Here is a 27,972-nt window from a genome sequence, read left to right on the forward strand (position 1 = left end):
GTATACTTAAATATAGTTGAAGTGGCAAATTTCATGTTATGTATGTTTTACCACAATTTTGAAAAGTGTTTACTATAAAAAGTGTTGTACAAGTAATGAGTGTTCATTCAAGAAACATTAGAAAATAGAGAAAATAATCTTATTTACACTAAAACCACCTCCCCTCCTCTAAAAAACAAACGAACTGGTCTCCTGTGAAATTCTAACCCATGAAGACAGAAAAAGTCCTACTTACTAACTAGCACAGTTAGTACTAAGCACCCAATAGGCCTGCCCTAAATATTACACAATTGTAAAAAAAAGTAAAAAATAAAAATCCTACCCCCACACCAAGATAACCACAGCTGTTATTTTGGTATTATCTTCCCACATTTTTCCCCATACAAATGTATACCATAAACATAATAAAAAAGCAAATTTTTAAAGATTTTATTTATTTTTAGGGAGAGGGGAAAAGAGGGAGAAAGAGAGCGAGAAAAATATAAATGTGAGAGAGAAACATAGAATGGTAGCCTCTCATCCGCACCCCGACCGGGACAGAACCTGCAACCCAAGCACATGCCCTGACCAGGAATCAAACCACGGATCGACCTTTTGCTTTGCAGAACAACACCCAACCAACTGGGCCACATTGGTCAGGGCTAAGCATGTGAATTTTTATGAAAATAGAATCCAGCTGTGCTTATTATCTGGAAGATGATTTTTCCTCACGTAACAGTATACTGTAAATGTATTTCCGTGTCATTCTGTGTCATTTGTGGTGCCGCCCAGGATTGGATTCTGTCGTGTGAATGTTCTGCAATTTCTTTAACTGTTCCCATGTTTTCCTGATCAGCAGGAAAGCTGCAAGTTCTGTTCTTGCACATATATCTTTGGATACTTGCAAGTGCGTGTTTTAGGATAAATGCCTGGAATTTTTGGGTCAAAGGGTTCAGGCCTATTAGGGGATTTTGCCTCGTCCTCCCAAACTGCACACATTTATAGCTGTTCCAGTGAACTGTGAGAGATGTTGCTTGAACTGAGAGAAGATTCCCACGCTAACCAAACTCAGCTGAGGGGCAGTTCAGGCTGTGGTGCCCAGTGGGGAAGCCACTTGGAGGACCAGGGGTCCCCCACACACATATGAATCCTCCAAATCTATGACTAGGTTACCATTCAAAGCAAAAGGGATTAAATTACGAATCTTGAAATGCAGAGATTTTCCTGGATTACCCAGGGGGGCCCAATGTCGTCACAAAGGTCTCATAACGGGGAGTCAGGAAGGCCAGAGCCATAAGACATGCGATGATGCAGAGGTGGGAGCAACGCACGGCCACGTGCCCGGGGATGCGGGCAGCCTCCAGGAGCGGAAAAGGTCAAGGCAAAGGATCCTCGCCCGGATCCTCCCGAAGGAATGCAGTCCTGCCAACCCTTTTGGACTCCTGACCTCCAGAACTGTAGGATCATAAATTTGTATTGTTTTAAGCCACAAGTTTAGAGTGACTTGTTACAGCAGCAATAAGAAACAAGTAACATCTCCCCTCTGCCACCAAGTCCTGAAGCCCCGGTGTCTGAGGGACAATGGTCTCCCTCTGTACCCAGGAGCCCCATGACCTGAACATCACCTCCTCCTCTAACCAGGTGCCCCCAAGGCTCTGTGTACGGAGGACAGACATAGAGGCACCCTTCCCCAGTCCCCAGGGGCCCACCCTTCACCAGACTGTGAAGTTACCCTCAAGGATGTTGGCTGCTGGACTTGTTTTTTTTTTTTTTTTTTCTCTGTTTTCCTCCCCCCCAGGGGGAGCCGCCACCAAACCGTCCCCAGCGCTGGACTTGTTTAAGGTCACAGGATTAGGTGTGAGGTGCTGCCACGACCAAACCCCAAAGTCTAGCCTGGTGAACCTGTGGGTTCCCCAACCACTTCACTAAGGGCAGCCTCTCTTTCTATGCTAGTCTGACTTGCCTTTCTGAGGGAGAGGTAGTCATTCACACTTTAGAGTGAGTAAAACCGGACATCTGGTTCCAAGTCCTGTCCCACCCGGCAACACGGTGCTACTGCAGGGTAAGTAGGGCTCAACTCTCATGTTGAAAACCAGGGCTGGGCCAGGTAGTTCCCATTATCATCCACTCCAGAGCTCACAGGGTCCCGTTGGTCACCCATAGCCCTGAAGTGCCCCTCTAGGCCTCTCCAAAACAAGCTTAGCTCTTGCCCTCCATAGAGAGTTGCTTAACCACGCCTGGCTCATGTGTGTGGCAATCGTGTTTAAGAGGCATGGATTCTGTGTCAGGGCCAGTGCCCAAACTTTACCTGAGTCATTCAACAGAATCCCCTCCACCACCCAAAGGGTATTATCCTCCTGTTTCACGGAGGAGGAAACTGAGCCCCAGGCAGGTGAATTCATATACAAGGTTGCTCAGCTGCAAGCGGTAGAGCAAGATTCCAAGCAGGCAATGACTCCAGAGCCCAGAGCTGCCTGGGGTCATTCAGTGGAAGCGTTTCATTTGGCTTCCTCAGCCAACGTTCCGAAACCCAGAGATTTTAGGAAACAGCCTGGATTTTGCCCCGACCAAGTGTGGTTCAGTTGGTTGGGGTTCGTTCTGCAAAGCAAAAAGTCACTGGTTCAATTCCCAGTCAGGGTACATGCCTGAGTTCCTGGTTTGGTCCCCTGTCAGGGCATGCGTGAGAGGCAACCAGTTGATATTTCTCTCTCACATCGATGCTTATCTCCCTCTATTTCTCCCTCCGTTTCACTCTCTCTAAAAATAAATAAGTAAAATCTTTAAAAAAAAAAAAAAAAAAAAAGCAAACCCAATCTGGATTTCTAGATTCTCTTGAAAAAATCTTATTTACCAACTGATAGAAATCTCAATAGCAAAAGCAGGAATAATTTAAGCAAGAAAATGAAGTAGTATGGGATTGTAATCCAAAGGGTAAAATACATATCTATTAGTTCACACTGATATAAATAAATGATTGGATAAATAAAGAGACAAATTTCCATTACAGAATAACTCCAAATAATTTCTGTAGATGCTGCTTCCTCAAGGAGGTGGGGCCTAGCTCCTCAATCCTTCCAAAAAGCACAGCACAGGAAGCAGGAGAAGAGTAACTGTAGAGTGGAGACACCTGACGAACACCAGCTCAGCCAGGGGATCAACATCCACCTCAACAACAATAAATCTTTTTGATAGTATGTACCCTTGATTCGATGTAATGAGAAAGACATTTTATCTCTGGGATCTTCTTCCCAAAAAGCCATAACCCCAATCTAACCATGAGAAAAACATCAGACAAATCCCAGCTGAAGGACAGACTGTAAAGTCCCTGCCCAGTATTCCTCAAGGTCATCAAAAACACGGAAAGTCTGAGAAACAGTCACAGCCCAGAGCAGCCTGAGGGGACCTGATGATTAAATGTGATGTGGGTTCCTGGATGGGATCTCAGAACAGCAAAAGGACAGTAAGGAACAGCTAAGGCAACCTGCGCAGAGTGTGGCATCAGTTACCAAGGATATACTGGTGTCGGTTCGTCGGCGGTCACAGAGGCGCCGTGCTAGTGTAGGATTATCACACAGTGCCTTCAGGGCCTTCAAAGGCTCAGTGCGCTCTCCTCGGTCAGGGGAGCCTCTGCCAGAGAGATCCCTGGTTACACTGGGGTGTCAGAGCAGAGCAAGCCACCCCAGGCCTCAGCCCTTCTAGACAAGACGAGGCCCGGAGGACCGAGGCCAGAGAGCGAGGTAGGAAGCTTGCCTCTGCCCATATTTACTCTGTGGCTGTGTCCAAATTCCGTTCCCTCCTGGTGCCAGGAGCAGCAATAACCCCTGTCTCCCTGGGGCCCTGGTTGGCCCTCAAGGATCCTCTTAGGGTGCTGGCGCCTGCTCAGGCAGCCCAGCTGTTGCTTCTGGGGTGACCTGCTAGTCGTGAGGCTCCAGGGCCTGTTGTCTGCAGGACTGAGTGAGTCACCCAGGATCATATGCCTGCCGGGGATGAGGTCGGGGAATGGCATGGGGGTGGTGAGAGAGGAGCATCCCTGCTCCCACAGACACTTGGTAGTGTCGGGAGAAGGCTCTTCCGCCTGTCCTTAACTCTACACCCAAAGTCCTGGGTCCCTTGCCTTAGAATATGTGGGGGTGTGACTAGGGATCCCTCTTTCTGTGCTAAGGGAAGGGTTAGTGATGCCCTCCCTGGATAGGCAGCTGTAAGCAGGCACTGGGGGCAGCTGGAGGCGAGGACCAGGTGGTTGCAAGGTCCTGGCCCCCACTGCTCCCTCCCCGGCATTTTCATTTCCCCATTCCTAGGGGGGTGGGAGGGGCCTCTTCTTCCCCGGACACCCAGGAATGGGGTTGGTGGGAGAGGGGACAGAAAGAGTGGGGATAAGAATTTAGCCGATGTAGGAGAGAAAGAAGGAGCGAGGAAGGCTCAGTAAGGGAGGGTCAGGGTGGCTTCAGAGGCCTCTGAGACAGCGGGTGCTTGTGGCTGGGAGCCCAGGGCCAGGCCGAGCTGCTGTTCCCTGCGCAGGAGCCCCCATGCCAGCTGGACACAGCCGGGTGGGCACGGGCAGGGCTGCCTGCCAGCACACACAGAGCACCCTTTGAAGAGGTGGCAGCTGTCAGCCTAGAGCCCTCTCTGCTCGCCGTGGCCCTGTCTGCCCCCCGCCATTGCCCCTTGCCAAGCACTGGGCAGGGGAAACTGAGGTGCTGCAATTGGGAAGCCTCACTCAAGGGGTGACGTGGGGACAACCGTGATCACTTGGAGCAGGAAGGGACCCTGGCTCATCAGGCCGAGAATTGGGCCCTGGGCCTGGTAGCAGGCCCCGGTCTCCCCATTTCTTGCATATCTAGTACCCCTCTCGTTGCTAGTAGCCACTTCAGGAACTTCAGGAGAAAGATTAAGGCAGCCCCGCCTCATGCAGAAGAAGGCTGGACAGCCTCCTCAGCTCCACTGAAAGGCCTGCTAATGGCGGATATTAAGGTTTGGGATCCGAGGGCCAGATCTGGGTCTCTGGAAAAGCCCGCCTGCCATTGCTTTCTCCCTCCATTCCATCACCTTGGGCCTCCTGGCCTGCACACCTGGCCGACAAAAAAGCCTATCCCCCTGGGCACCTGCCCCCACAGATTTCCTAGGGGCCTAGAGTTCTCTGTCTGCGCCCAGGCGGCCCAATGAGCCAAGGTGGCTGCCAGCCTCATAGAACCAGCTCTGTCGTTCCTCCCCTGGGTGGGCTGCTGCGCTGACCTTCCCAGACGCTGCCCTGGCCACCAGAGCCTTGGCCTTGGGGCTCACTCGTCCTTCCCTGCACAGCAGCGGTTCTCCCACCCACCTTGGGCTTTGCCCAGGAAGGGCCCCCAAGGAGCAGGGACAGACTATATGTTGTGGGTGGCAGAACAGAGTGGTCAGACCCTTGGTTCTGCTTTTGGGTAGCTGAGGAATCACAGAGCCTCCGTCTGTTAAGTGTTGTGGGAGCAGCAAGGCCTACCTGGTAGGGGGTGGGGGAATTAGGATGCGCATGTGTTGAGACACCGTGTCAGATGTTCAACAGCTGGAGAAATTGGGCGTATTAAAGCCGGGCAAAGGAGGGCTTGGCCCGCGAATGTCTGTTTCCCAGTGTCTGAGGGCTGGCGCCGGGTGCAGGTACGCCTGGCTGTGGGTCATCCTAGAGTGGGGGTTACCGGGAAGCAGGATGCTCCCTAAAAGCCAGTCCCGCTCCAACTGTCAGGGTGACCCGACAATGAACCAGGCTGTTCCCCGGGTGCCCAGAGCTCCCTATTCCTAGGGAAGGGGTGGTGGGGGGAGCGCAGAGCAAGCAGAAGAGCCCTGGGCGGCCTGTGGGGGTTACTCGGGGTCTCTTGACTTTCAGCTGAGACAGTGGAAAGCGTTTCGAGGAGCCCTGCTCTGCTGATGTACAATCGCCTTCAGACACAAGGACCAGACCACAGAGCGGGCGCCCAGCAACCTGGGCTGGACAACGTGGGGGGTGAGGGTTCTGTTCTCCAGAACTGGGTGGGCGAACAGGAGATAGTGCAATTCGAGGTGGCCCTTGAAGGGCGAGTAAGGGGTGGAGACTGAGCCCCTGAGCCTCGTTGGGCCGACATAAAAATGCCGGGGTCCCGGGTCCTCGCCTTTAACGCGGCCCGGGTGGAGGAGACGGGAGGAGGGATGGTGCTGAAGGCGCATGCGCGGCAAGGGTGGGAGCCACTGGACTGTCCGGCCCCGGGAGCGCGCAGGAGCCTGCGGGGGACCCCTGAGAGCGCCGGGACTCCGCGCCGGGTGCTCTGAGCAGTGTGGCGGAGGGGAGCCCGAAGCCTGCCGGCGCCGCTGCCCGCCTGGTCCCGGGAGCGGCGGCCAAGATGTCCGTGCCGGTGAGTACCGATCGCCGGCCAGGACCCCGGGTCGGCCGCCCCTGGCCCGGCCTGCGACCTCGCGCCGCCCCGCTGCAGGCCTAATGCTGCGGGGGCTCCCGGGCGGGGGGTTGCCCCACCACCACCTGGGCCTTCTTGGGTCGGGGTGTGGGGGCAGCTTGGGGACTTCTTCCCCAAGCCGGCCTCTCTGCCCTTGCCTTTCTTTCCATCCTCTCCCTGAAGAGACTGGTCGATGGGGGTCCGTGCTGTCCCCTCCGGGAAAGCCCCAGGGCGGCTGGATTTGCAGGGGTCTTTGTTGGCCCCCGGGAAATCCCTGAGACAGCTGGGCCGGGCAGGAGTGCGTGCTGTCCCCCAGGAACCCCCCTCCTCCACCAAGATGGCCAGGCCCCGTGAGAAGAGGTCTCGCAGCTCTCCTCTCCGCGAGCCCCACTCCAGGGCCGCGGGGCCGGGTGAGGGGGAAGGTCTGTGACATCTCCCAGGACTAGCCGTCCTGTTGTGCTCCAGGGACTTCACCGGGGTGGCCAGGCCTCGAGCTGGGTCTGTATCTCTCCCGAGACACCCATTCCCCAGGGCCCCGCAGGACCGCTTGGCCTGGTGGGCTTCTGTGCCAGATCCCCAGAACGGCCAATTGGGCTCACTTTCCCCAGAAGTTTTATTCTGCTGCTAAACCTCTCAGGGTACAGGACCAGTCCCCTTTCTTCCTCCCAGCCTTGGGAGCTTTTCTTCTTTCCTGACACCCCCTCTTCCTGGCCCAGCAGGCAAGCTTGGGCGGCCTCCAGGCCGTGGCTCCACACATAGGCCGGTGGCATCTGGAGGCATCTGGGCCCCACCTCCTGAAGGTGACAAGTGATCCTACCTACCCCCAGTCACCAGACGTCAGGAGCAGGCCCCAGCCTGCTTTACAGAGGGACAGACTGAGGAGGGGGCACACCCAGAGCCCTTCACAGAAGGGGTACTGTCTGCAGGCTGGGAAGCAGTGGCCTCCAGCCATTGTTTCTCTGATGAGCTAGGGCCTTTCCCTCTGACAGGATGGGGCAGTGGGCCAGGGCGCCGGCCTACCTGGCCTTGTTCCTGGGACTGCTTCTCACCTGGGAGACCCCAGCCTTAACCGTGAAGCAGACAGTTGGGGCTTCCTGGCAGGGCATGTGGCCTCTTAATTAACCACCGTAGAGATTACTGGAGGAGAGATGCCGTGTAAGTGCAAAGCATTGTTATTATGGAATTAAGGATCCTAACTCCTGTCCGCCTCCAGAAGCGGTAATGCAGAGTTACAGATGAAAAAATTAGGGCTTCTAGACAGTGCTGATGTGATCACCATCCCCTCTCCATACCCCCCTCCCCAGTTTATTCTAGTTCAGAGTATAATTGCCTCATCTTTAGAAATAGAAAAGAGAGCGAGAAGACAGAAAATGCCTGCCAAGCCCTTCTTTCCTGCTCTGCTTTGCTGCAAACCTCTGGATCTTTCCCAGGGCAGTGCCCCGACCATGTGGGCACTGGCCGGAGGGCCGAGGTGCACCACTCGAGGGCCTGGGTCTCTAGGGCAGTAGCGAGGAGGGAATGTGACTCAGGCCACCTCAGAGCCTGGGTGGGCGTTTGGGAGGTCTTCACTGGATTTGGCTTGGTTTTCCACAGTCAGTCACAGCAGAGGCCTGGACACAGAGTCTGGAGTGGGACCTAGACCCCTTGCCTTACAGGACTTTGGGCAGCCTTCCCGACCTGTGTGCCTCAGTGGCCCCATCTGTAACAACCGAGAGTTGGCAGGAGGGCCAGGGCCTGGGTGTGACTCGGGCGGACAGGCATTGCTGTGGACACCTGCTGTGGGGACCTGCAGCCAAGGTCTGTGCACGCCGTTGCCCGCTCTAAATCGCCTCGCACCCTCCTGCCTGTGGCCCTAGCCCCTGGCGATTCTGCATCGGTTGGCAGGGGTCTCACCATCTGTCTTCTACGTGGCTGGGCTGTCAGATCACCCAGGCTCTCACTTCAGACCTTGGGCAGTGTGTTGGCCGGCAGGGCTGGGAGGACAAATTCAATTTTAGAGCAGCCATGAGATGTTCCGAAAATTGCTTTCATGTGCTGGTAAGTGGTGAGGCCCCTTGAAGGCTTCCAGGCCAAGCTGCCTGCTCAAGCCTTGCTCTTGGAACACAGAACAGTGACTTCCCATGTGGTGCTCACGGACACATTTGGGTTTTAAGCACACCCGTTCATTTGGGCAGTCTTTTCCTGGATGGGGCTGACGCAGGCACTTTGGCTCCCAGAAATTATAAGATGCTTCAGAATGGAACGGGAGGTGATGGCGGGGAGAGAAGAGATCGGGACAGGCCAGGTTAGGCCAGGAGTAACTTCCCGAGTGGTAGAGCGTGAGGACCCTTCAGGGGTCAGCAGGTCTCTCTCTGTCCTTTAATCCACACGGGGTCTGGGTCCCAGAAAGGGGAAGGCACACAGGATCCTCCTGACTCCCGGTGCAGTGCTCCTCCCTGTGCCCTGAGCTCTTCCTGGAAGACGCTCTTCCTGGCTGGTCTCTGGCCTCTGCCCTCCTCTTGGGCATGGCCATCTGGTGCCTCGGGCCCGTCTCTTGCCTCTGGGTAGGCAGGAAGCATTGGAAAGGAAAGCAGCTGTGCCACCCACCTCAGACCCCTGGCAGGCACTGGCATGATCTGTGTCCAGGAGAGACAAGGTGCTGGCTGCCCTCTGGCATGGTCAGGTAACAATCCGCTGCCAGCTGGCAGAGAAGTTCCCTGCTGTCTGTTCTGCCTCTGGTTTCCTGCCTGTGAAATGGGCTCAGCCAGTCCAGCCCCTCCTCCGCTCCTTTGCTGAGGGATGATGGGTCCTTTCAAGGAGGGAAGGTGCTGACAGGGGTGCCAGGTGCCGGGCTCAGGGCTTCACAGGCGCAGGGAGGACCTGTTGTCTTGCCAGGGTCGCATGGCCGCGGAGAGACAGAGCCAGGGTGGGAACAAAGTTTGGCAGGATCCAAAGCCAGAAAGTGAGCGTCATCCTTCGTGGCCTTTCTAATTGTGGGGGATGTGGCTTGTTGAGCTGTCCACAGAGGCCAAGTCTGCTGAGGGACCGACCCTCCGCTTATGGCTTTCCAAGCATGAGTTCATGTAACCCCTTCGGCACCCTTAGGAGACGCGGCAGCTTGCCCAGGGCTGTGCAGCAGGGGTGGGTCTTGCCCCGTGCGGCCCCAGCAGTGGTCAATGGAGACCAGAGGACCAGGCATGGCACCTGGTGGGACCTCTGCCAGCGACCCTGGGGCTCCTTGTGCGTGGCTCTGTGCCAGCCAGTGCTGTGAGGGGAGAGCTGGCAGGGAGCAAGGAGGCAGTGGCTGGGGCGGCCAAGCCGTGGACAGCTGGAGCCTGGCAGGATGCGCTCAGGAGGGAACAGTGGGAAGACACCGTGTCCGGGTCCAAAGTCCTCAGTTCCACCTCCAAAGCACATGGAGTGCCCCTCCTGCCACCTGGTGTGGCCCTGCCTGGCCCTCCCTGTGCCGGAGGTGACCTCCCGCTGCCGCCTTGCTCGCCAGCTCGCTCGTGCTCACTCTCGAGTGCTCAGGCTGAGGGTGTCATCCCTGAGAAGTCCTCTGGGACCCCCATCTGTGATTGTGCATTTGTTAGTGGGGTTATTTGGTTGCTGTCAGGCTCCCTCAGGGCTGGACACAGGCCTGTTTGGTTCTTCTCTCTCCATCTCATTGTCCCAGCTTGCCCCGCCCGCCTGCCAAGGAAGTGTCCCTGGGAGCACTGAGGAGCCCTCACAGACAGGTGGCTGTGTCTCTGCGCAGAGAGCCTGGAGTTTTAGCCGCTGTCCCAGAAGCCTCGTTGGGGAGGCTGAATGGGGCTCTCAGAGAGGCAGCTTCTGGGTGGGGAGGATGTCTGGTGGCTTGAAGGAGAGGGCTCCAGAGTGAATGTTGCTGGATCATCTCCACCTTGAGTGAGTTTCTGAGCCTGTTTCCTCATCTGTGTTGTGGGGATGTGAACAGCACTGAGCCCTGGGGGTCTGTGAAAACTTGGCAAGGGTTGCAGAAAGCTCTTGGTCAGAGCCTAATCAGTCATAGCAGCTACTCTTGGTGAGGCTCTCTCATCCTTATCCTGCCCCGCTGGCTGCTGCCGCGGCCCAGACCCACTCCTGGCTGTAGCACAGCAGTTCTCCGCGGCTGCACGGCCTGCCTCCGGTGCCCCTTCCTTCGTGATTGGCGTGGTTCCCGAGGCCTTAGTGCTGGGAGGACCCCGGCCCCCGCCCCTACGCCAGCCTGCCTGCAGGACCTCTTTCTCTTGAGCCTTGGAGAAGCCTTGATCTCACACGCCCAACAGAGTGGCCTTCGGTGGGGTGACCGGCAGGTCCACCCTGTCCTAGGCCAGGTGGACGCCCTGCCCTGGGTTTTCCGGGAGTGGGTGCAGAGTTGCAGGTGGTGGAAACCACCGGAGCGGCGCAGGCCTGTCCTCAGGTGTGGTCTGCAGCACCTGGCCAGCCGGGGTGGGCAGGGCCCTTGGTGGGAAGGAGAGCACCCTGTGGTGGGTCCCAGTACCTTAGGGGAGGGGCTCAAGCCTGTAGGTAAGGTGGGGAGGCCGCAAGGTTGTGACGGTCATACCCAGTGACCCGCACTTCCCAGCGCCGGGCATGAGTCCGTGCTCCCTGTGGTCCGCTGCACCTGCGCCTGTCCCGTCCCTCTCTGTGCTCAGTGTCTTCCCCAGCCTTGACCTGGCTTCATCACAACTGCTTGCTTTGCCTGCATCCTCGTCAAACCCATCATTCCTTTGCCTTACTCTTGGTCACTGTCTGCTGGCCAGTGTCTCCTTCTCTTCAAGAAAAGCAAAAAGCTGGGGACATGTTGGCGACCTCAGGAGATGTGGTGATGGATGCCCCCTCTGGCAGGAGAGATAGTCATAAGTTTTGGCTCTAAAGTTAATCCCTTCTTTAGGGGAGATTAGAGGCTAAGAGAGCTTTTCAGTCATTTCATATTATTTCAACCCCTCCAAGTTCCAAGAAGGATTTGAAGCAGATTATAGTGAAAGACACGAACAGTTTGAGATCACCAAAGGATCCAGAACTATGTAGTATATGGAGAAGGTAGTCATACAAATTTAATTTTAAGCTCCCTGGCAGCCAGGGCAAAAAGGGTAACATGGTGGGTTTAGGATTTCAATACCTATTTTTGGTGTTCCTAATGCCATGTACTTTTTCCTCTGTTCTGTGCTTTGTTTTATTTTTGCTAGTTGAGACCTTTGATCAAGGTAGATTTTCCATGTAGTGAAATGGATAGACGTTACGTAGACAATTGGATAAGTTTTAACTAATGTAGACCCCATGTAATAGTCAATCAAATCAAGATAATGAATGTCTCCATCATCTCAGAAAGTTTGCACGTACCCCTTGATAGCCAAGTGCCCCCCAACACCCATGAGGTAGCCAACATTCTAATTTCTCTCACTGTGGCTTAGATTTACCTGTTCTTGAACTTTATGTAAGTGGAAGCATATAGTATGTACTCTTTGAGGCCTGGCTTCTTTCATTCAGCATAACGGTTTGGAGACTTTCATCCACGTGGTATCTATCAGTTTTGTTTTGTTTTTTCATTGCTGGCTCCCTGACTCACCTCTCCCAGTCGTGTTCCATTTGTGAACATGAATTTATGTATTTATCCATTCTCTTGCTGATGGACATCTGTCTCTAGCTTTTGTATGCTGTGTGTTTTTAAGTCCTGGAACACTGGTGTTGCCAGTAATTTGTGAAACCTGATACTCAGTTACGTGTGCCCTGAGGCATGCCCGGGGGTGGTCTGTGCCACCAGGCCCTGGATGCCCTGGTACCTGCTTGTCCAGAAACTGGTGTGGCCGCACGCCTTTCCGTTCACAGCTCTCCCCAGCTATCTAGGGCTTGAGCTCCCTCTTCCCAGGTTGTCCACGGGCAGAAGCCTCTTAGCTTTTGAGTCATCTGTGTCTCTCCTAGGCCCCTTTCCACTCCAGGGACCCCAGTGGGGAGAGGCTTCCAGGGGTAGGAGGGGACAGAGGCTGTCCTGGGGGCTGACCGCATCCCTGCGCCCTCCCCAGATACCTGAGCTCCCTCCTCTTTGCCTCCCGCTGCCTGCTGCCCCCCCCCCACACCCTGCTGGGTAGACTGCACCTGCTTCAACCCTGGGAGGCCCAGCCCCGTGGAGACCCCGCCTCTCAAGAAGCCCAGGTTGGGGGAGGCGCATTGCCTGGAAGCTGCTCCCTGAGTCCCTAACACCTCAGGCTCCGCTGCACCGAGGGAGTTGGCACGCCTGTGCTATTTTTACAAATCTTTCCTGTTACTTTTTCTGCATAATAAGCCTTAGCAAAAGATTCACACATCTGCTCAAATGCCACCTCCGCAGAGAGCCCCCCCACCGGGCGCCTAGTATAAAATAGCCCTCGCTGCCGCCCCTGTGCTCTCCTGCAGATCCCTGACCACCGCTGTTCACGTGTTTGTGTTTGCCACCCCGCCCCCCACACACACCCTGGGGTGTCAGTTCCCAGAAACCTGGATGCGTTTCCAGGCAGCAGTATCCTAGCAGTGAGGAGGTGCCGAGGAAATGACTAGCACACAGTAATCATGTGATAGAGCCCACAACTAGCCACTGCCCTCTCCCGACCAGCCTGCAGGGGAGACCCTCCCAAGCCCTCCCCGCCCCGCCCCCCCCCCGCCCCCTGCATTGGCTGGTGGATCTAGAGGGGACAGGGCTCTGTTTACCCAGAGCCTCACTTGAGATTTTTTTCCTCTTGTGGTTCAGGGGTTGAAGAGGCTCCGGGCACCTGAGCAGGGGCAGGGAGGGCAGGGAGGGCTGAGTGGAGAGCACCCCTTCCCCGGCTCCTGGCAGGATGGGGCTGGTATGTGACGATGGGGAGGGTCAAGGATGTGCCTTCAGCCTGGTGACCTGGTGGTGGCAGGGCTGCTGCTGGTGGTTACACCTAAACGCACAAACCGAGGCTCTGAATGAGGCAGTGGTGGGTTGAGGGTCCCATGCCCGCTGGACTCTTTAATGTCCTCTCTTGGGACAAAGGGAGCCTTTCTCTGTAGATTGGAGCAGGCTCAGGTGGGCTGTTCCACAGTGTGGCCTGAGGAGGGAGAGAAAGGAGCGCTTTCCCTGTGGCTGCCTGAGCTCTGTATCCACTGCTTCCTGGATTCTCACCCCATCGCCCTCAGAGCCCTCTGCCCCCAGAGTCCCCTCCTGCGACACCGCTGGCTCCCTGACCCACCTACCCCAACTGCGTGGTCGGGCAGCCCTGCCGTGCCCCTCTGTGCATGTCTCTGGGTCTCTGTGCATCCCTGTGGGTCTCTGTGGGTGTGGGCACCCGTGCTCCTATGGAAGCAGGCTGGGGGGGCAGCAGATGGCACGTGAAGTCACCCCCTCTGACTGCCCTGATGTGCCTGGGCTGGTTGCTATGGGGAGAGGCAAGAGCAGATGGCTGGCTGGGGCCAGCTTCTTGACCACACCCTTGTCCCCGCCTGCCCAGCCCGAGGTGGGCGGCCACAGGAGCTAAGCTTTCTCTCTGAGGACAGGGACTTGTCTCTGTGCCCCTCCTTCTCCCACCTCCCGCCAGCCAGGATCGAGCCCCTCTCTCCCCCATCCCCATCTCTTGCACCAAGCCCAGGGGTGGTGCTGAAAGCACCAGGGCGGGGCGGGGGGCGGGGGGATGCCCGGAGTGGGGTCCCAGCGCCAGGGGGAGGGCTAATGCGCCGAGGCCCCAGCTTTCTCATTGCACATTTGGGGCTCCTGCCTACTTGACAGCACCCAGGGAGGTCCCCCACCTGGAGAGTGGAAGAGGAGCTACAGAAGAGAAGGGGGGCTGAGAATACTGGGGCTGGCCCCCTGAGCGGAGCAGCGAGCCCAGGGAAGCGCTCCGGGGCCCAGGCTGCACACCGGGCTCCAGCTGCGGGCCTGCTGGGAGCAGAGCCCCTTTCTGAAGCAGGCACCCCTACAGGTGCCTCTGCTGCTCATTAGAAAAGCAATGAAAAGAATTAGGAAAGATTGCTCCTCCTTCCAGTTCCTTGAAAGAGCCGGAGTGGGTGGGGAGAGGAGCGCAGGAAGGTGGGGGCACTGGGTTTGCTGGGATCCAGGCCTAGATCTGGGAGGCCAGTCTGCCCTCTGCCCGAACCCCGTTCCCTTCCCTCAGCTACGTCCCTGCCCCTGGTCACTTTGCCCCCACACCGTTGGTCCTGGCCCTGCCTTTGCGTCCAAGTCTCTGGGGACTGGCCTGGGGGCTGCTGAAGGGAACGGCAGGCTGAGGACTAGAGCCCCCGCCACAGGAGGAGGTGACTGGGGGGATCTGGCTCCAGCTGAGGGGCCTGCCCACCTCCCACAGTCCGAGTCACCCCTGTAAGACAAATGAACTGCTCTGTTGGTCACTCTACCCTCGAAGAGCTGGGACAAAATAGGAAAGCTCTTTATGGCTGACAGCTCTAACGCCTACCCTAGAGGGTGTGCTCTGCTCTGTCTGGGGCCACATTTGGGTGGCTGGGTTACAGCTGTAGCTCTGCCACTTTCTGGCAGCGAAACTTGGGCAAGGCCCTTCCCCTCTGTGAACCCCTGAATAGTGGTAGTTCTGTCCTGGTTCCCAGGGTGTCAGCAAGGACTATGTACAGCCTGTGTTAACTGTTCTTTCTTTCTTTCTTTCTTTCTTTTTTTTACATTTAATTTATTTGTTTTTAGAGGGGAAGAGAGGGAGAAAGAGAGGGAGAGAAACATTGATGTGAGAGAAAAAACATCAGTTCATTGCCTCTGGTACGTGCCCTGACCAGGGATCGAACTCGCAATGCAGGCATGTACCCTGACTGGGAATCGAACCTATAACCTTTCACTTTGCAGAACTGAGCCACACGGGTCAGGGTTGTGTTTGCGGTTCTTGATGCAGCTGGGCTCATTTCCTGTCCAGGCCATCAATAAGGGTCCCCGCACCCTCAGCCATGCAGATCTGGCTCTAGCTCGGAGGCTGGCTTTAAGCTTGCCAGAGTGAGTGGCCAGCCCAGGGGGAAGGCTTCGCTCTGCGGCCCTCCAGATACATCATTTCTTCCTGTGCCTGGGGCTGGCAACACTCACCTCCGGTCTCAGGAAATCCTTTCCTGCTGTTACTCCCAGAGTCAGCCATCCGCTGACCCATCTAGCCACCCTCCTGTGCTACTGGGAAAGCCAAGGCTTTAAGAGGGGAAAGGGCTGTCTGCAGTCACTGTGCAAGCCTTTGGAGCCCGCTCTTTTCACTTCCCATTGTCATAAGCATTGTCTTGCATGATTTTGGTCTTTGAAAGCAGCCATCCTAATGGCTGCACAGTATCCCATTGAGGAGCCATGGTTGCCTCACCAGTGCCCTATGGCTGGGCATTTAGGTGAAGCCCCGCCCCCTTTGTTAGCAGTTATAAATGCTGCGATAGACACTGTTGGGCCTGAAGCAAGCATTGTTCATTGTGCAGTGGGTCTGACCTGAAGAATAAGACCTAAAAAGCCCAGAGAGTGGGAGCTGGGTCCCAAGCTCTTCTTCCCAGGTGGGGTCTGGGATCAGCAGGAGCCCTCACCTCAGTGGACACTTTAGTGGATAAATGAGAACCGGTGTCCCCATGTACTGGGCCCACCATGTTTCCTGTCCAGATAGCTCTACTCCAGGCCCCAATGGGAGGGATTGGTGACGTCCCCCTCTAGCCTGTGAGCTCCTCTCCAGCCTGGCTGGAGGTGCCAGGCTGCTCCTGGGTGGCTCACCACCGTTGGGAGAGTGCTGGTGTTGGGGTGGCACCCTGCACGGCCACCCAGCAACACCTCCTCGTGCCCTCCTCATCAGACTAACCGCTCTCCTTCCTGTCCGCATGCTCCCCTGCACCCCTGTGAGGTTGAACCTGTGGGAGGGGGGCGGGGGGGCATAGTGCTGGGCCCTGGTTCTCAGTTATCTGTCCTTTGGGGTCTCTGAGTGCTACAGAGTCCTTGGCTTTCCGAGCCTGAGTGCGCCTCCTCCTTGATTCCCTTCCTGCCTGTCTGAAGGTGCCGCGGGCGGGTGGAGGGGACTGCAGGCTGGTAGTCCCACCATTCCTTCCCTGGCTGCCAGCTCTTTCCCCTCTATGGCCAGGAGTCTGTGAGGTGGGGCAGAGGGGCTGTTAACTGGGTCTCAATCTCTTCACCTGGAAAATGGGGCCAATTGTGGAGCCTGTTTTGCAGAACTGCTTTGGGTATGAAGTGACTATGTGATCATGGAGCCTTGGCCCAGGACCCCATGGAGGCTGTCCTGGGGGTTGTGTCACAGTTGGTCTCCTTAATAGTCAGTTCAGGAGGGTCTGTTCCCCTGTACACCCCAGCCACAGCCTGCGCAGTGGGCCCCATCCTCCATGCCCCTCCTCCCCGGAGGCCTGGGAAGGAGCATTCCTCCTCCCCTCCTTCCAGCACAGTGGGGCACAGATCCTAGGGCCTTGATTCCAAAGCGGAAATGCCATTCTGGGAGGCACAGGCTTGGGGGGAGGGAGTTTAAGTAGAAAAGGAGCAAATTTTTGAAATGCCTCAGCCTGAGCTGGGCTCCCTCCCCCGGCCTGCCCCCACTCCAGCAGCCCCGCCCCCAGTGCTGCTTTAATCCAGCTCCAGAGACTGGAGGGTCTTTTTCTCCCATTGCCTTGTTCCCAGCCAGACACCTCCTCCCTCCCTAGGCCAGCTGGGACAGAATTGAGGGCCAGGGTGTCTGTGTTCCCACCCGTCCCTGTGGAGGCCTGACTGCAGGGCACTGCCGGGCTGTAAGGCCTGCTCCCCGCCCCTCACCTCACAGGAGAGGTGATCTGGGGAAAACCAAAGGACTCCCTCCAGCCCCCAGCGCAGACAGACAGATGTGCGTATATGGTCCAGCTGGTTCTGATCTGCCCCCTTGGGACCTGGGTGCCAGCCAGTCTGAAGATGGGGGTCAGGGTTTAGGGGCCCACAGCTTCCTGCCTGACTTTGGGGCACAGCTGTTGGGAACAAGCAGGAGGGGATGCCCTAGGCAGTATTTCTCGGAGAGCTGGTTCTTCTTTTGCTGGGAAGTAGGCTGTTTTGTGGGTGACAAATGGGCCAGTCCTGAGGAATATATAGGGTGACAGTTTTTCTGCTCCTTGAGGACTCTGGGTCACATTGTGTCCAAATCCCATTGCTCCTTCCCCACTCCTTATGCTGTGAGTTCTTACTAGTGATTCCCTGAGACACTTTGAGGAAATGCAGATGTCCGGGTTCCCACATGGTTTTTCTGGAGGGGAAACCTAGGAGTGTGTTTTTTTTAACAAGCTCTCCAGGGGACCTATGACCAGCCAGTCTTGGGCTGCCTTAGCCCAGACCTTTCATACAGACAGGAGAGGGGCTGCCCAAGGTGGTACATCTGGCCTGGGTGTCAGGGGGAGGGGCAGCCATGGATCCACTGCGTTTCTATGTATTTTATAGGCTAAAGCCAAGTCTGCCGCATTGCTCCCCTGGCACTGCGAGCTGCCTGATGGTGTCTACGTACTCAGCAAGTAGCCTAGACGTTGACTGTCTGAGGATCCGGAGATAAGGCACCAAACTGACAGGTTCTGGAGCAGGTTCCATCTTAGATCTCCCTGCAGACCACTGTACAAGCCTGGACTGAGCTCAGGGACCAGCACATCCTGGTTCTGCTGTGTGGGGTGACGGACACTGACCTGCAGCCTAGGGAGCGGGGACTCAGGAGAACTAAGGCACTTTCCACTCAGTTTCCCAGTGGTGGTGGTGCTTTTTCTTTTCCTTTCATTCCCTGCATACCCCCCACCAGGTTACTGAAACAAGAGTTGTTGGGGCACAGGGTTTTAGGGCTGACTAAAGGGTTGAGGTGGGGTCAGAGCTCCTAGAGCAGAACCAGGATGGTGGGGGAACAATTTAAAGAGGCAGAATTAAATTAAGTAGAGAAGCCCCTGTCCATAGATGGACTGGAGCCTCCGGCATGGCCATGTCTGATAGACCAGGAAGCGCCCCAGCTCTGCGCCCTCTAGGTTACTTCTGGACCTGCCCTAGCCTCCAGCCTCCCTGCCTTGTGTCCTCATTTCCTTGGGCTCTTGTATGGTAGGCCTGACCTGAGGCCGCGCGGTAGTTGTTAATTATTATTAGGGCTGCAGGGTGCCGGGCTGTGCTCTTCGGGCCGTCCTATCTGAGTCCGACGACCCGAAGGACACGCGCGCGGAATGTCCGGGGTTGATGGGCGAGGAAGGCGTAAGTCGCCTTGAGGTTGGAGCCCCAAGGGCTGCAGTGGCGCACAGAGGAGGAGGGCAATCCCGGCAGTCTGCCCAGAAGAGGGGGCGTTTGCTTAGGCCTTTGAGGAGGGGCGCATTCTCTCCGATGGTAGAGGTTGGAGAAGTACGTTTGAAGAAAAGGAGCTATATCCCGCGAACTAGGACTGAAGCCTGGCATTCGCAAGGCATCTCGAGCTTGCTGCTGGTAGGAAGTGGGGGGATGGTCCCACCAGGCACCAGGCAGCGCGTGCCCGCGTACTCCCGCAGCAGCTCGCAGCTGCTCGCGTGCCCGCGCCGTATGGGCTGGCGGTTCATTTGCATGAGGAGCCACAGCATCCAATGGGCGCGTGGCCGAGCATGCCGGGAGCCGGGCTGGGCTGGCCCGGCCTAGCTGCGGGCGGAGTGAGGTGGGACCCGCTTTGGGTGGCGGCGGCAGTAGCAGAGGTGGTGGCTGAGGCAGCGGACGTACGGGGCGGCTGCGGCGCACTTGGAACCCCGGGAGCGGCAGCGAGGTGTGCGCCCCTGTGGGGAGCCGGGGCCTCAGGCCAGCCGGCAGGACACGATGAACTACCTGGTGAGTGCGGTGGGCGGGGTGGCGTACGTGCGCCTGTGAGTCAGGCTGGCCGGGGTCCACTTACCGGCTTCGAGGCTACTGCTCTCCCCCTGCTCGGGGCAGGCCCAGACGGGAAGGAGTTAAGCGAGTGGCATTTCCTGCCGGACCTGCGGGTCTTGGGAACCTCCTGCCGCAGGAGCCTCCTTGGGGGGCGCTACCAGGCTGGGGTCCGAGGTCCTGGCCCGCCTCCCGCCCTGGACCGAGCGCCGGGAGGCGAGAGCTGCCGAGGATCCCAGAGCCTGTGTGACCTGGGGACGATTGGAAGGGGCCTGGGCTCAGTGGCTACTGGTCGGCAGAAAGTTCCTGGATCCGGGAAAGTTGCTGGCCGGAGGCCCACTCTCCCCCTGCCAGACGCCGCCTTCTCGATGACCTTGAGCCTTTGAGCCTTGGTCTCTCAGTTCCCTGGGCTACGAGGAGGGGTCCTAGGTCCCTCATACTGTGAACTTCCAGGAGGCTTGACTTTCCAGGAAGCGGGGTGTCTGTCCGTTGGTCCATCTGTGTGTTTTGGAGTGGGAGCAGTGCCCCGCCTCCAGGTTAGGGGTAAAGGGCTGGGCAAGCGAGCGTGTGGCGTCGACAGAGCTGTCGGCGTGGCGGAGCGACAGTTTGGGACCGGTTAATAATTCACTCCGGCCCGCCTGTGCTGAATTCCGGGACTGAGGACACGGCTCGTACCTACCCTGGTTGCAAAAGCGGAGGTAGAAGCCGGATCCTGGCAGCGGGAGTTCAGTGTCGTACTGCGACCCCAGGTCCGAGCCTCCGCAGGTCGAGTGCGGGCGCGGGGCCAGGGTAGGGGGGACTGCTCTCAGATGTCTGAGCCCAGACTCCCAGCCCCTCGTTGCTGCAGCGCTAGGCAGAACCTAGGGCCGTTTGAGGGAGTCAGAGAAGCTGAGATTTGCTATGGGCTGAGGGTGGGTGGGGAGAGTGAGCAGGTTAGATTTAGCCCTGGGGGAGATGTTGGGGTCTCAGGTCCTAGACTGGAGGTTGGGGCTCCCTCATCTGTCTTGAGAAAACGGAGTTTCCTTTCCCACACCCCTACCATGAGGAAGGGCCTTAGACTGGGAGGTACTCTCTGGGCTTCCTTGCAGAGTTCAGCCGGGCTGGGAGATGTTCCTCACCCCCCTGGACTTGGGGACACACCCCCTCTGCCCATTTATTTTTCAGAGTGGAGAAATGATGTTGGGGATTGAAGGATGGAGGGCTGACAGACCTAGAAGAGCAGGTGTGTGCTGGGTGCACTAGGAGCAAGAGTGGGGTTGGGCACAGGTGGAGCCTGCAGGGGAGGAAAGTCTGGGAAGAGCTGCTGACAGGCCCTCTTGGCACAGGGAGCAACTACCCGCTTGCCCTGGGCAAGGAAGGAGCCCAGTGGGAACTGGGTGGAGGCAGGGCAGGACAGTCATCCTCAGCTCCACTCCAGGGAGGAGACCTGATGCCTCTGGCCATGGCTGTTTGTGCTGAGCACAGATGGGAGCGCTGTAGGCTGGGTCTCAAAGCGTAGGAGAGAGCCAGAAGTAAGGGCAGTGCCACTGGGAAATCCTGTTGGGACAGGAAAGGGCCGTGGGGCAGCTTCTCTGTCTACCAGTCGTACAGGTGGTACAGATGGGGAGACTGAGGCACAGGACTGTATCCAGAAGTCTTCTGCTCAGTGCCACCTGTCTCCACTGTGCATCCCAGAAATCAGGGATTTCGTACCTTTTTTTTTTAAGCTGGAATGCTGCAATTTATGTGCCAACATACCCCTCTCCGTTTCGGCTGCAGAGGTGGTGCTTTAAGGGCTGCTGAAAGTTCTTGTTTAGGACTGGAGTGGGCAGAATTCTTTGGGGCATTGGATACCAAGGTGGAGAAGCCAAGGCCTTGTAGGGAGTAAAATCCCTACTGTTCCCTCTGGGCTGTCCCTTCTACCTCTGCCCTCCATGATGACAAATCTGGGGCTGTGGGTGTCACCCCTACTCTGGGCCTGGTGCTGCCCCTGTAAATAAAGGTCAGCCCAAGGGACTTGTGAGTCCTCCCATCGGAGCCCCAAGGGCTGTGAAAGAAAGCGGCAGGGTGTCAAACTCATAGGTGTGGGCCTGCCTGGGTTGAGTTCCTGCTCTGGGTAGCAGTGGTGCGGGTTCCGAGCGGGCTGGGGACCATTCCCAAGCTGCCAGCAGTTTGAACGGACTGGAGGGTGTAGGGCTGTGCCCTGAGACCGCCCACACAGGCTCCTTGGTGCTCCGACCCCAGTCCTGCCGTGGTATGTTGGGCAGCAGATGCCTTGTCCTACAGCAGGAGGGCCCTCCCCATGTCACCTCCCCTCTGCCCGGCCTTTTAGGACAGTGCCTGGGAGGGATGTCCTCGCAGGAGTGGGCGAAGGGGTCTGCTTCTGGCCCAGAGCTGGCCCTGGGCACAAAGGCATCTGTTGTTGCCATTGCTGAGGCCAGGCGTGGCTTGTCACAGGAGCTCCTGGCAGCGGCCACCTACAGGTGGGTTTGCAGTCCTTCCTTCTGCCCTATGACTCCTGAGTGTCCAGCACAGGGCTGAGGCTTTGTCCTCTGAGCCTCAGGCTCCTGAGGTAGGCGGGACAGCAGCCATGCTGTCATGCTCCCCTTGGAATGGCTCTGGAACAGGGGCTTGCTCGCTGCTATCCAAGCACTGAGGGCCTGAACCCAGAATCTGGCCTCTCAGTTGTCCCTGGGAGAGTTAGAGAAGTGATGCTAAGGCTCCTGGTCCCAGGCTCTACCAAGGATGTGAGTGTGGGGGTGTCTGGGAAGGGAGGAGACTCCCCCCGCAGAACTCGGCTCAAGCTGGGGATGGGGGAGCTAGACAAAGGGATGGTCAGGACCCTGGCCAGTGGGTCCGTGCCACTGCCCCTCCAGGGGTTCCCGAGCAGGAGTGAGCAGGGGTTGCGGGCGCACCCTGCAGTCGGTACACACACATTGGGCCTGTATCCATTGGCCACTGGGGCTTCTTGGGACAAGCAAACAGAATACCCCAGAAATAAACTTGGCTCACATTTGAGATGGTTCTGGATATGAAGGGAACTAGTGTTTCCCAAGTGACTGCTGTATTTGAGGCTCTGTACTTGGGGCGGCGGGGAGGGGTGGGTGTGTTGGAAGTGGGGAACAGGGAGGGAGGAAAAGGCCTGTGAAATTTCCACTCCTGGCTTTCATGAACCTGAGCATCATCCCAGGAACCGCCCAGCTCCACATTGTCACACAGCCCAGATCTGCCTCTGCTGCCCCCTGACTGTGACCCTGGTAAGTCAAGTAACTGTTCCGTGCCTCAGTTTGCTCATCTGTAAGATGGAGATCATTATAATGTCTCATAGGGTGGAAGGAGACGATTGAAGTATGCGAAAGAGCCCTGCCTGTGACATGGAGTAGGCATGGGCCATGATTGTTGTAGTCATTGGGAACCCATCAGTCTTGTCCCCCCCCATTCACAGCCACAAGGTAGCATCCTCTCCCACAGGCGGGCTTTTAGGAGACCCAGAGCACACCCAAGGTCCCCGAGGCAGCCCGTCGAGCCAACGGGGAGACCTGAATACCCGTCAGACGGCTGAGGTTGCCCTAGACTTGTGACCGCCGGCAAGGCCCAGCTGCTCCATGTCTGAGGGCCCACACAACCTGGCTGGGGGCTCTCCTCTGCCTCCTCCCCCTGGGGTTGGCAAGCCCCAAAGGGCATCCCTGGCTTCCTCAGGCTAAGCTAAACTTCTCCCAGGGAGGACGGGACACCACCCTCTGCTAAGAGGGCTTCTGCCTGAGCCCATCCATCCTGGGCCAGGCATGGCGTTCCCAGGGTCGTGGGAGTTCCATGCTGAGGGAGACAGCCCCGTCCATCCTGGGTGTCGAGGGGCAGGAGCATGAAGTGGGCAGTAACAAGATGTATCGGTCAGCACTTCCCGTTGGGGGGAGTGGGAGCAGGTGCCTGTGGAGGGGCACAGGATCCTTCCTGGAGGGTCACCGCCCTAGTTCATGTCTTGGAAAAGGAGTAAGACGCCGTGGGAGGTTTCCTAGAGGCAGGTGTGAGGTGGCCAGAGATGCAGGGCAAGCCAGGCAGTAGCCTCTGTGGTGTCTTGGACACAGATGTCCGGCAGTGTCTGCCAGAACTGTGATGGTGTCCTGGCAGTGTGTCCCTCCCAGAGGTTGCAGCTGTGTCCTCTTGTGAGCTTGGGGGTGAGGCACCTGACTGTCCCAGCAGCAAGGGAGGCTGGAAAGCCAGGCTCTGAGGGAGATGGCTCCTCTTACACGCTGGGGCAAGACTCTGCGTCCTGGGGGACCCGTCCAGAGCCCAAGCTGGGCTCTTCCTGCCATGTAATGCCACCACTTGGATAGCATTTACTGAGCTCTCCACGTACCACTCCAACTCAGCCTGCAGTGCAGCTGGCCCCCGCCTGCCTGCTACTCCAGGGCTTGGCCCCGCTGCTCTAGCACCTTGGTTCATTCCCCTCCTCTGCCCGTGTACCCTTCCCCAGCTGGTTTCACGGTTGCCTAGTTCTCATTATTCATGAGCTGAAGTGTCACCTCCTTGGGGAGGACATCTCTGACCACCCTATATGCAGTGGCCCTGCAGTGGTCACATTACAAGGGAGGACCCAAAAAACCAGCAAGTGTCTTCTGGAGGGCATGCCCCTTGTAGTACACACTTTCCCTGCTGGATGAGTGTTCTAGAAATCATCTGTATCTGTGTGCCAGCTGGTGTGGTTGTGAGAGGCTACATTCTACTTAAGTGATTTTTTTTTTTAAACTCAGTGTGTTTGCCATTTCATAATGGGTGATTTCCTAGCACACCTGCCCACACTGTGCTGAGTGTTGAGCAGTTTTTGACTAAAAATGATATGATGCCCATGCCCCACAATTCCTATTCACCTGATCTCACCCCAAGCGACGTTTTTGTGTTTCCCCGAATGAAGGAAGACGTCAAAAGGAAATGTTTTGCTGATGTGGTAGAGGTGAAACAAAAAAACAGAAGCACTAAAAGGCATCAAAATTGGCAAGTTAAAAAACTGTTTTGAGCCCTGGCTGGTGTGTCTCAGTGGATTGAGTGCTGGCCTGCAAACCAATGGGTTACCAGTTTGATTCCCAGTCAGGGCATGTGCCTGGGTTGCGGGCCAGGTCCCCAGTAGGGGGCACGTGAGAGGCAACCACACACTGATGTTTCTCTCCCTCTCTCTCTCCCTCCCTTCCCCTACCCCAAAAATAAATAAATTAAATCTTTTTTAAAAAATTAAAAAAACTTGTGAGCAATGGAAAAAAATATCTCGATAGGTGTATTGTATCAAATGGAGAGTACTTTGAAGGTAACTGAAGTTAAAACACGTAAGAATAAATACACAATTTTTTATAAATAAATTTTGGGGGTTTTTTGGTCCCCCCTCAGATTTTTGGTGCTGAGCTTTAAAAAAATATATTTTATTCATTTTGCTATTACAGTTCTCCCAGTTTTTCCCCTTCTGCACCCCTCTGTCTGGTGCCCCCATTCCCCCCAGCAAGGCCCCCTCCCTTAATTTATGTCCATGGGTCGTACATATAAGTTCTTTGGCTGCTCCATTTCCTATGCTGTTCATTAACATCCCCCTGTCTGTTTTGTACCTACCAATTTGTACTCCTTAATCCCTGAAGCTTTCCTCCCAGTTGATAATCCTCCACATCACCTCCATATCTATGATTCTGTTCCTGTTCGGCTTGTTTGCCTACTTTGTTTTTTAGATTCGGTTGTTGATTGCTGTGCATTTGTTGTCATTTTAATGTTTGTTGTTTTAATCTTCTTTTTCTTGTATAAGTCCCTCTAACATAGAATAATGGCTTGGTGATGATGAACTCCTTTAGTTTTACCTTTATGGGAAGCATTTTATCCGCCCTTCAATTCTAAATGACAGCTCTGCTGGATAGAGTAATCTTGAATGTACCTCCTTGCTTTTCATCACTTTGATTATTTCTTGCCAGTCCTTTCTAGTTGACAAAGTATCTTTTGAGAAATCAGCTGACAGTCTCATGGGAACTCCTTTGTAGGTAACTCTTCTCTGCTTCTCTCTTGCTGCCTTTAAGAGTCTCTTTTTATCTTTAACCTTTGGAATTTGAATTATGGTGTGTCTTGGTGTGGTCCTCTTTGGGTCCAACCTGTTTGGGACTCTCTGCTTCCTGGACTTTTATGTCTATTTCCTTCACCAAATTAAGGAAGTTTTTCATTATTTTTTCAAATAAGTTTTCAATTTCTTGCTCTTCCTCTTTTTCTTCTGGCACCCCTATGATTCAGATACTGGGCCGTTTGGAGATGTTCCAGAGGCTCCTTATTCTATTCTGGGTTTGGTTTGGTTTTGTTTTTTAATTCTTTTTTCTTCTTGCTTTTCTGATTGAATGCTTTTTTTCTTCTTTGTGTTCCAGATTGTTGATTTGAATCTCTGCTTCATCCCCTCCACTGCTGTTTACTGTGGCTTTTTCTTTACTTCACTTAATGCAGCCTTCATTTCTGCCTGGGTCTTTTTTGTGCTGTTGCCAGTACCCAGTGATTTCTTTGAGCATCCTGATAACCAGTGTTTTGAACTCTGCATCTGATAGGTTGCTTATCTCCATTTCATTTAGCTCTTTTTCTGGAGTTTTGTTCTGTTCTCATGTGGGCCATATACCCTTGCCTCCTCAGTTTGGCAGCCTCCCCGTGTTTGTTTCTGTGTATGACGTAGAGCTGCTCTGGCTCCCTGTTTTAGTAGCGTGAACTATTGTAGAAGAGGTACCTATCTGGGTAAATGTGGCTTCTTTAAGTCCTTGGGTGTTGGACTTCCATACAGCTCGATTTTCTGACAAATCAGCGTGATTTTTTTTCTTTTTTTTTTGTAGTTTAGTTGTAATTTTTGCTGTAGTTGTACACAGAGGTGGAATATGTTTACTTACCTCTGCTTCCATCTTGGCTAGAAGTCTCTTAATCTGCCCTCAGCCAGCTGGGTGGTCCTGGCGGTGGCCCCTCGCATGCTGGCACTGCACTTCTGTCCCCTGCCCGGGCAAGTTGTTTGGTGTCTCTCTGCCCCACTGGAATGTACGCCCCTTGTGGACAGGGGCCGGGTCAGGATCAGCCTGGGCCACCTTGCAGAGCTCTGGCCCACCACCTGACCGAGAACAAAACCAGGAGAATCTTTTGTTAAACAAGACAATCCTGTGAAACCAGACTGTCATCTTAGCACAGGGCTTCTGGGTGCTCAGAAAAACTATGGAGCTTGCCTGAGGTCACCCAGGTCTGGTCCTAGCTGCTGCTGAGTGACTGAGAGAGAAGGAAGGAGGAGCTTGTCTCAGGAGCAGCTGGGGAGGCCCACAGGGCCAGCGCGCAGCCAGCTGGAGTGCTCCGGCGCCAGCAGTGCCCGGGACTCACGGGCTGTGCTGTGGAGAGGCTGCCTCTGGGGCTCTGGGCAGGGCCACCAGCTGACGCAGGCGAGGAGCTCCTGGTGCCAGGCGCCCAGTGCCACGTGCTCAGCCAGAGAGGTGCTTCCCAGCCTGGCTCCAGCCGCTCCAGACTATATAGTAGCAGCCGCAGTTGGCCTTGACTGCTCAGCGAGCTCGCTCCGAGGTGGTGGGGGCTAGCCACCCTTGCACTGGAGGTCCTGGGAGCTTCCTCGGCCCGGTGTACTCTCTGCTTTCCCTGCCCCCGCCCCCGCTGGACCTTGCCCTCCCCACAGCACTCCAGCCTCCCCGAGTGCCCAGCCCTGTCTGGGGCCTGGCGGAGGCCGATCTGCCAGCCTCCCTGGGCTGCCCTCCTCCTGAGAGGTAAGGGGCCTCCTAGGGGCAGCCCCTCTGTCTGCGCCCCGCCCCCTCTGACTGGGCCAGAGGGGAATTTTTCTGTGACTCACTCAGCTGGCACTTCCTGTGGTCACCAGGGCAGGGGCTGGGGGGACCCAGTGGGGTGGCTCTGTGTTCTGGGGTCACTGGGGGAGGGAGACCTGGTGTCCCGCCCTCTGACGGGATGTGATTCCCTGAGGCCTGCAGCCGGCTGCAGACCATATTTGGGAAACTTGCTTTTCTTGCAGGCAGCCTGGGGATGGGGCCCGTGAGCCCTAGTGGGCCGCAGGGCAGCCCCGCCCTTGCCTCCTTCTCCCTGGGCTCTGGCCTCTGGGCTTGCTTCGGCCTCCTCTGTCCCGTCCTGCCTTGGAGCCTAGGAGGTAGTTCACTGTTTTCTTTTGCAGGATGTGTAATTTTTTTTAACCCTGAAGCTGAGAAATGCTCATTAAATACATACAGAAAAATTCTGAAAATTAGGAAGAGAAAACATCTCCCAATCATGTCAAACATTAACACTGTTATTCTTACCATCTCCCTATCATTGAAGTTGGAGTGACGTTTTATTGAGACATAATCTACACTTCCATGCATTAGTAACTGGTAATCTCTGTGGACGGGTTGCAGCAATCAGCAGTTCCAAAGGCCTCTACCCTCGTGCGCACCTCCGTGCTGGGGTGATGCCACCAGTTCTGCCCTCCCTGAACTCTGAGCCGCCTGCCTGGGCTGGTTCCTCCCCTGGGTCTTGCCCCTCTTGGCTCCCAACCTTCCTGCCTCTGGCCCTTTCTGGGGCCCGGGGGCTCTGAGCTGCACTGAGGAATGGGGCCCCAGCTGATGCTCCCTGGGACCCGAGCATGCAGGCCTGGGGCCTGGAGCACGTGCTTCTGGACTTGATGATGCGCAGGCCTCTTCCCTGGTCCTGTGTGGCAGGCAGGAAGACAGAGCTCAGAGGGGCGGAGGCTGGTGTGGAGGAAGGAGGCTGGGTCCTCCTGGGCTGGGATGAGGCCTCACCCTCACTCTTCTCTGCCCCAGGGCCCAGGCTCCCACTTCCTGTTTCTGCCCGAGGGGGCGTGGCTCTTCTTTGGCCTGGGATTCCAGCTCC

At 56.1% G+C, this 27,972-nt stretch overlaps 1 protein-coding gene across 3 annotated transcripts in view; it reads left to right on the forward strand.

Annotated features, from left to right (window-relative positions):
- The first annotated feature begins 6,191 nt into the window (after positions 1–6,191).
- Positions 6,192–27,972, forward strand: part of BCAR1 (BCAR1 scaffold protein, Cas family member) — a 36,615-nt gene continuing 14,834 nt past the window's right edge. The window contains exon 1 of one of the 3 annotated variants that reach the window (XM_054579177.1): positions 6,192–6,335. In XM_054579177.1, the coding sequence (XP_054435152.1) occupies positions 6,324–6,335 (12 nt within the window). In that variant the 5' untranslated portion in view covers positions 6,192–6,323. Of the gene's footprint in view, positions 6,336–18,879; positions 19,096–27,972 lie in introns of those variants that run through there. The other 2 variants (XM_054579176.1, XM_054579178.1) reach the window with 2 other exon arrangements.

The sequence above is a fragment of the Pteronotus mesoamericanus genome, unplaced genomic scaffold (genome assembly GCF_021234165.1).
Source record: "Pteronotus mesoamericanus isolate MK-2021 breed Mesoamerican mustached bat unplaced genomic scaffold, CSHL_Meso_final contig_52, whole genome shotgun sequence".
NCBI lineage: Eukaryota > Metazoa > Chordata > Mammalia > Chiroptera > Mormoopidae > Pteronotus > Pteronotus mesoamericanus.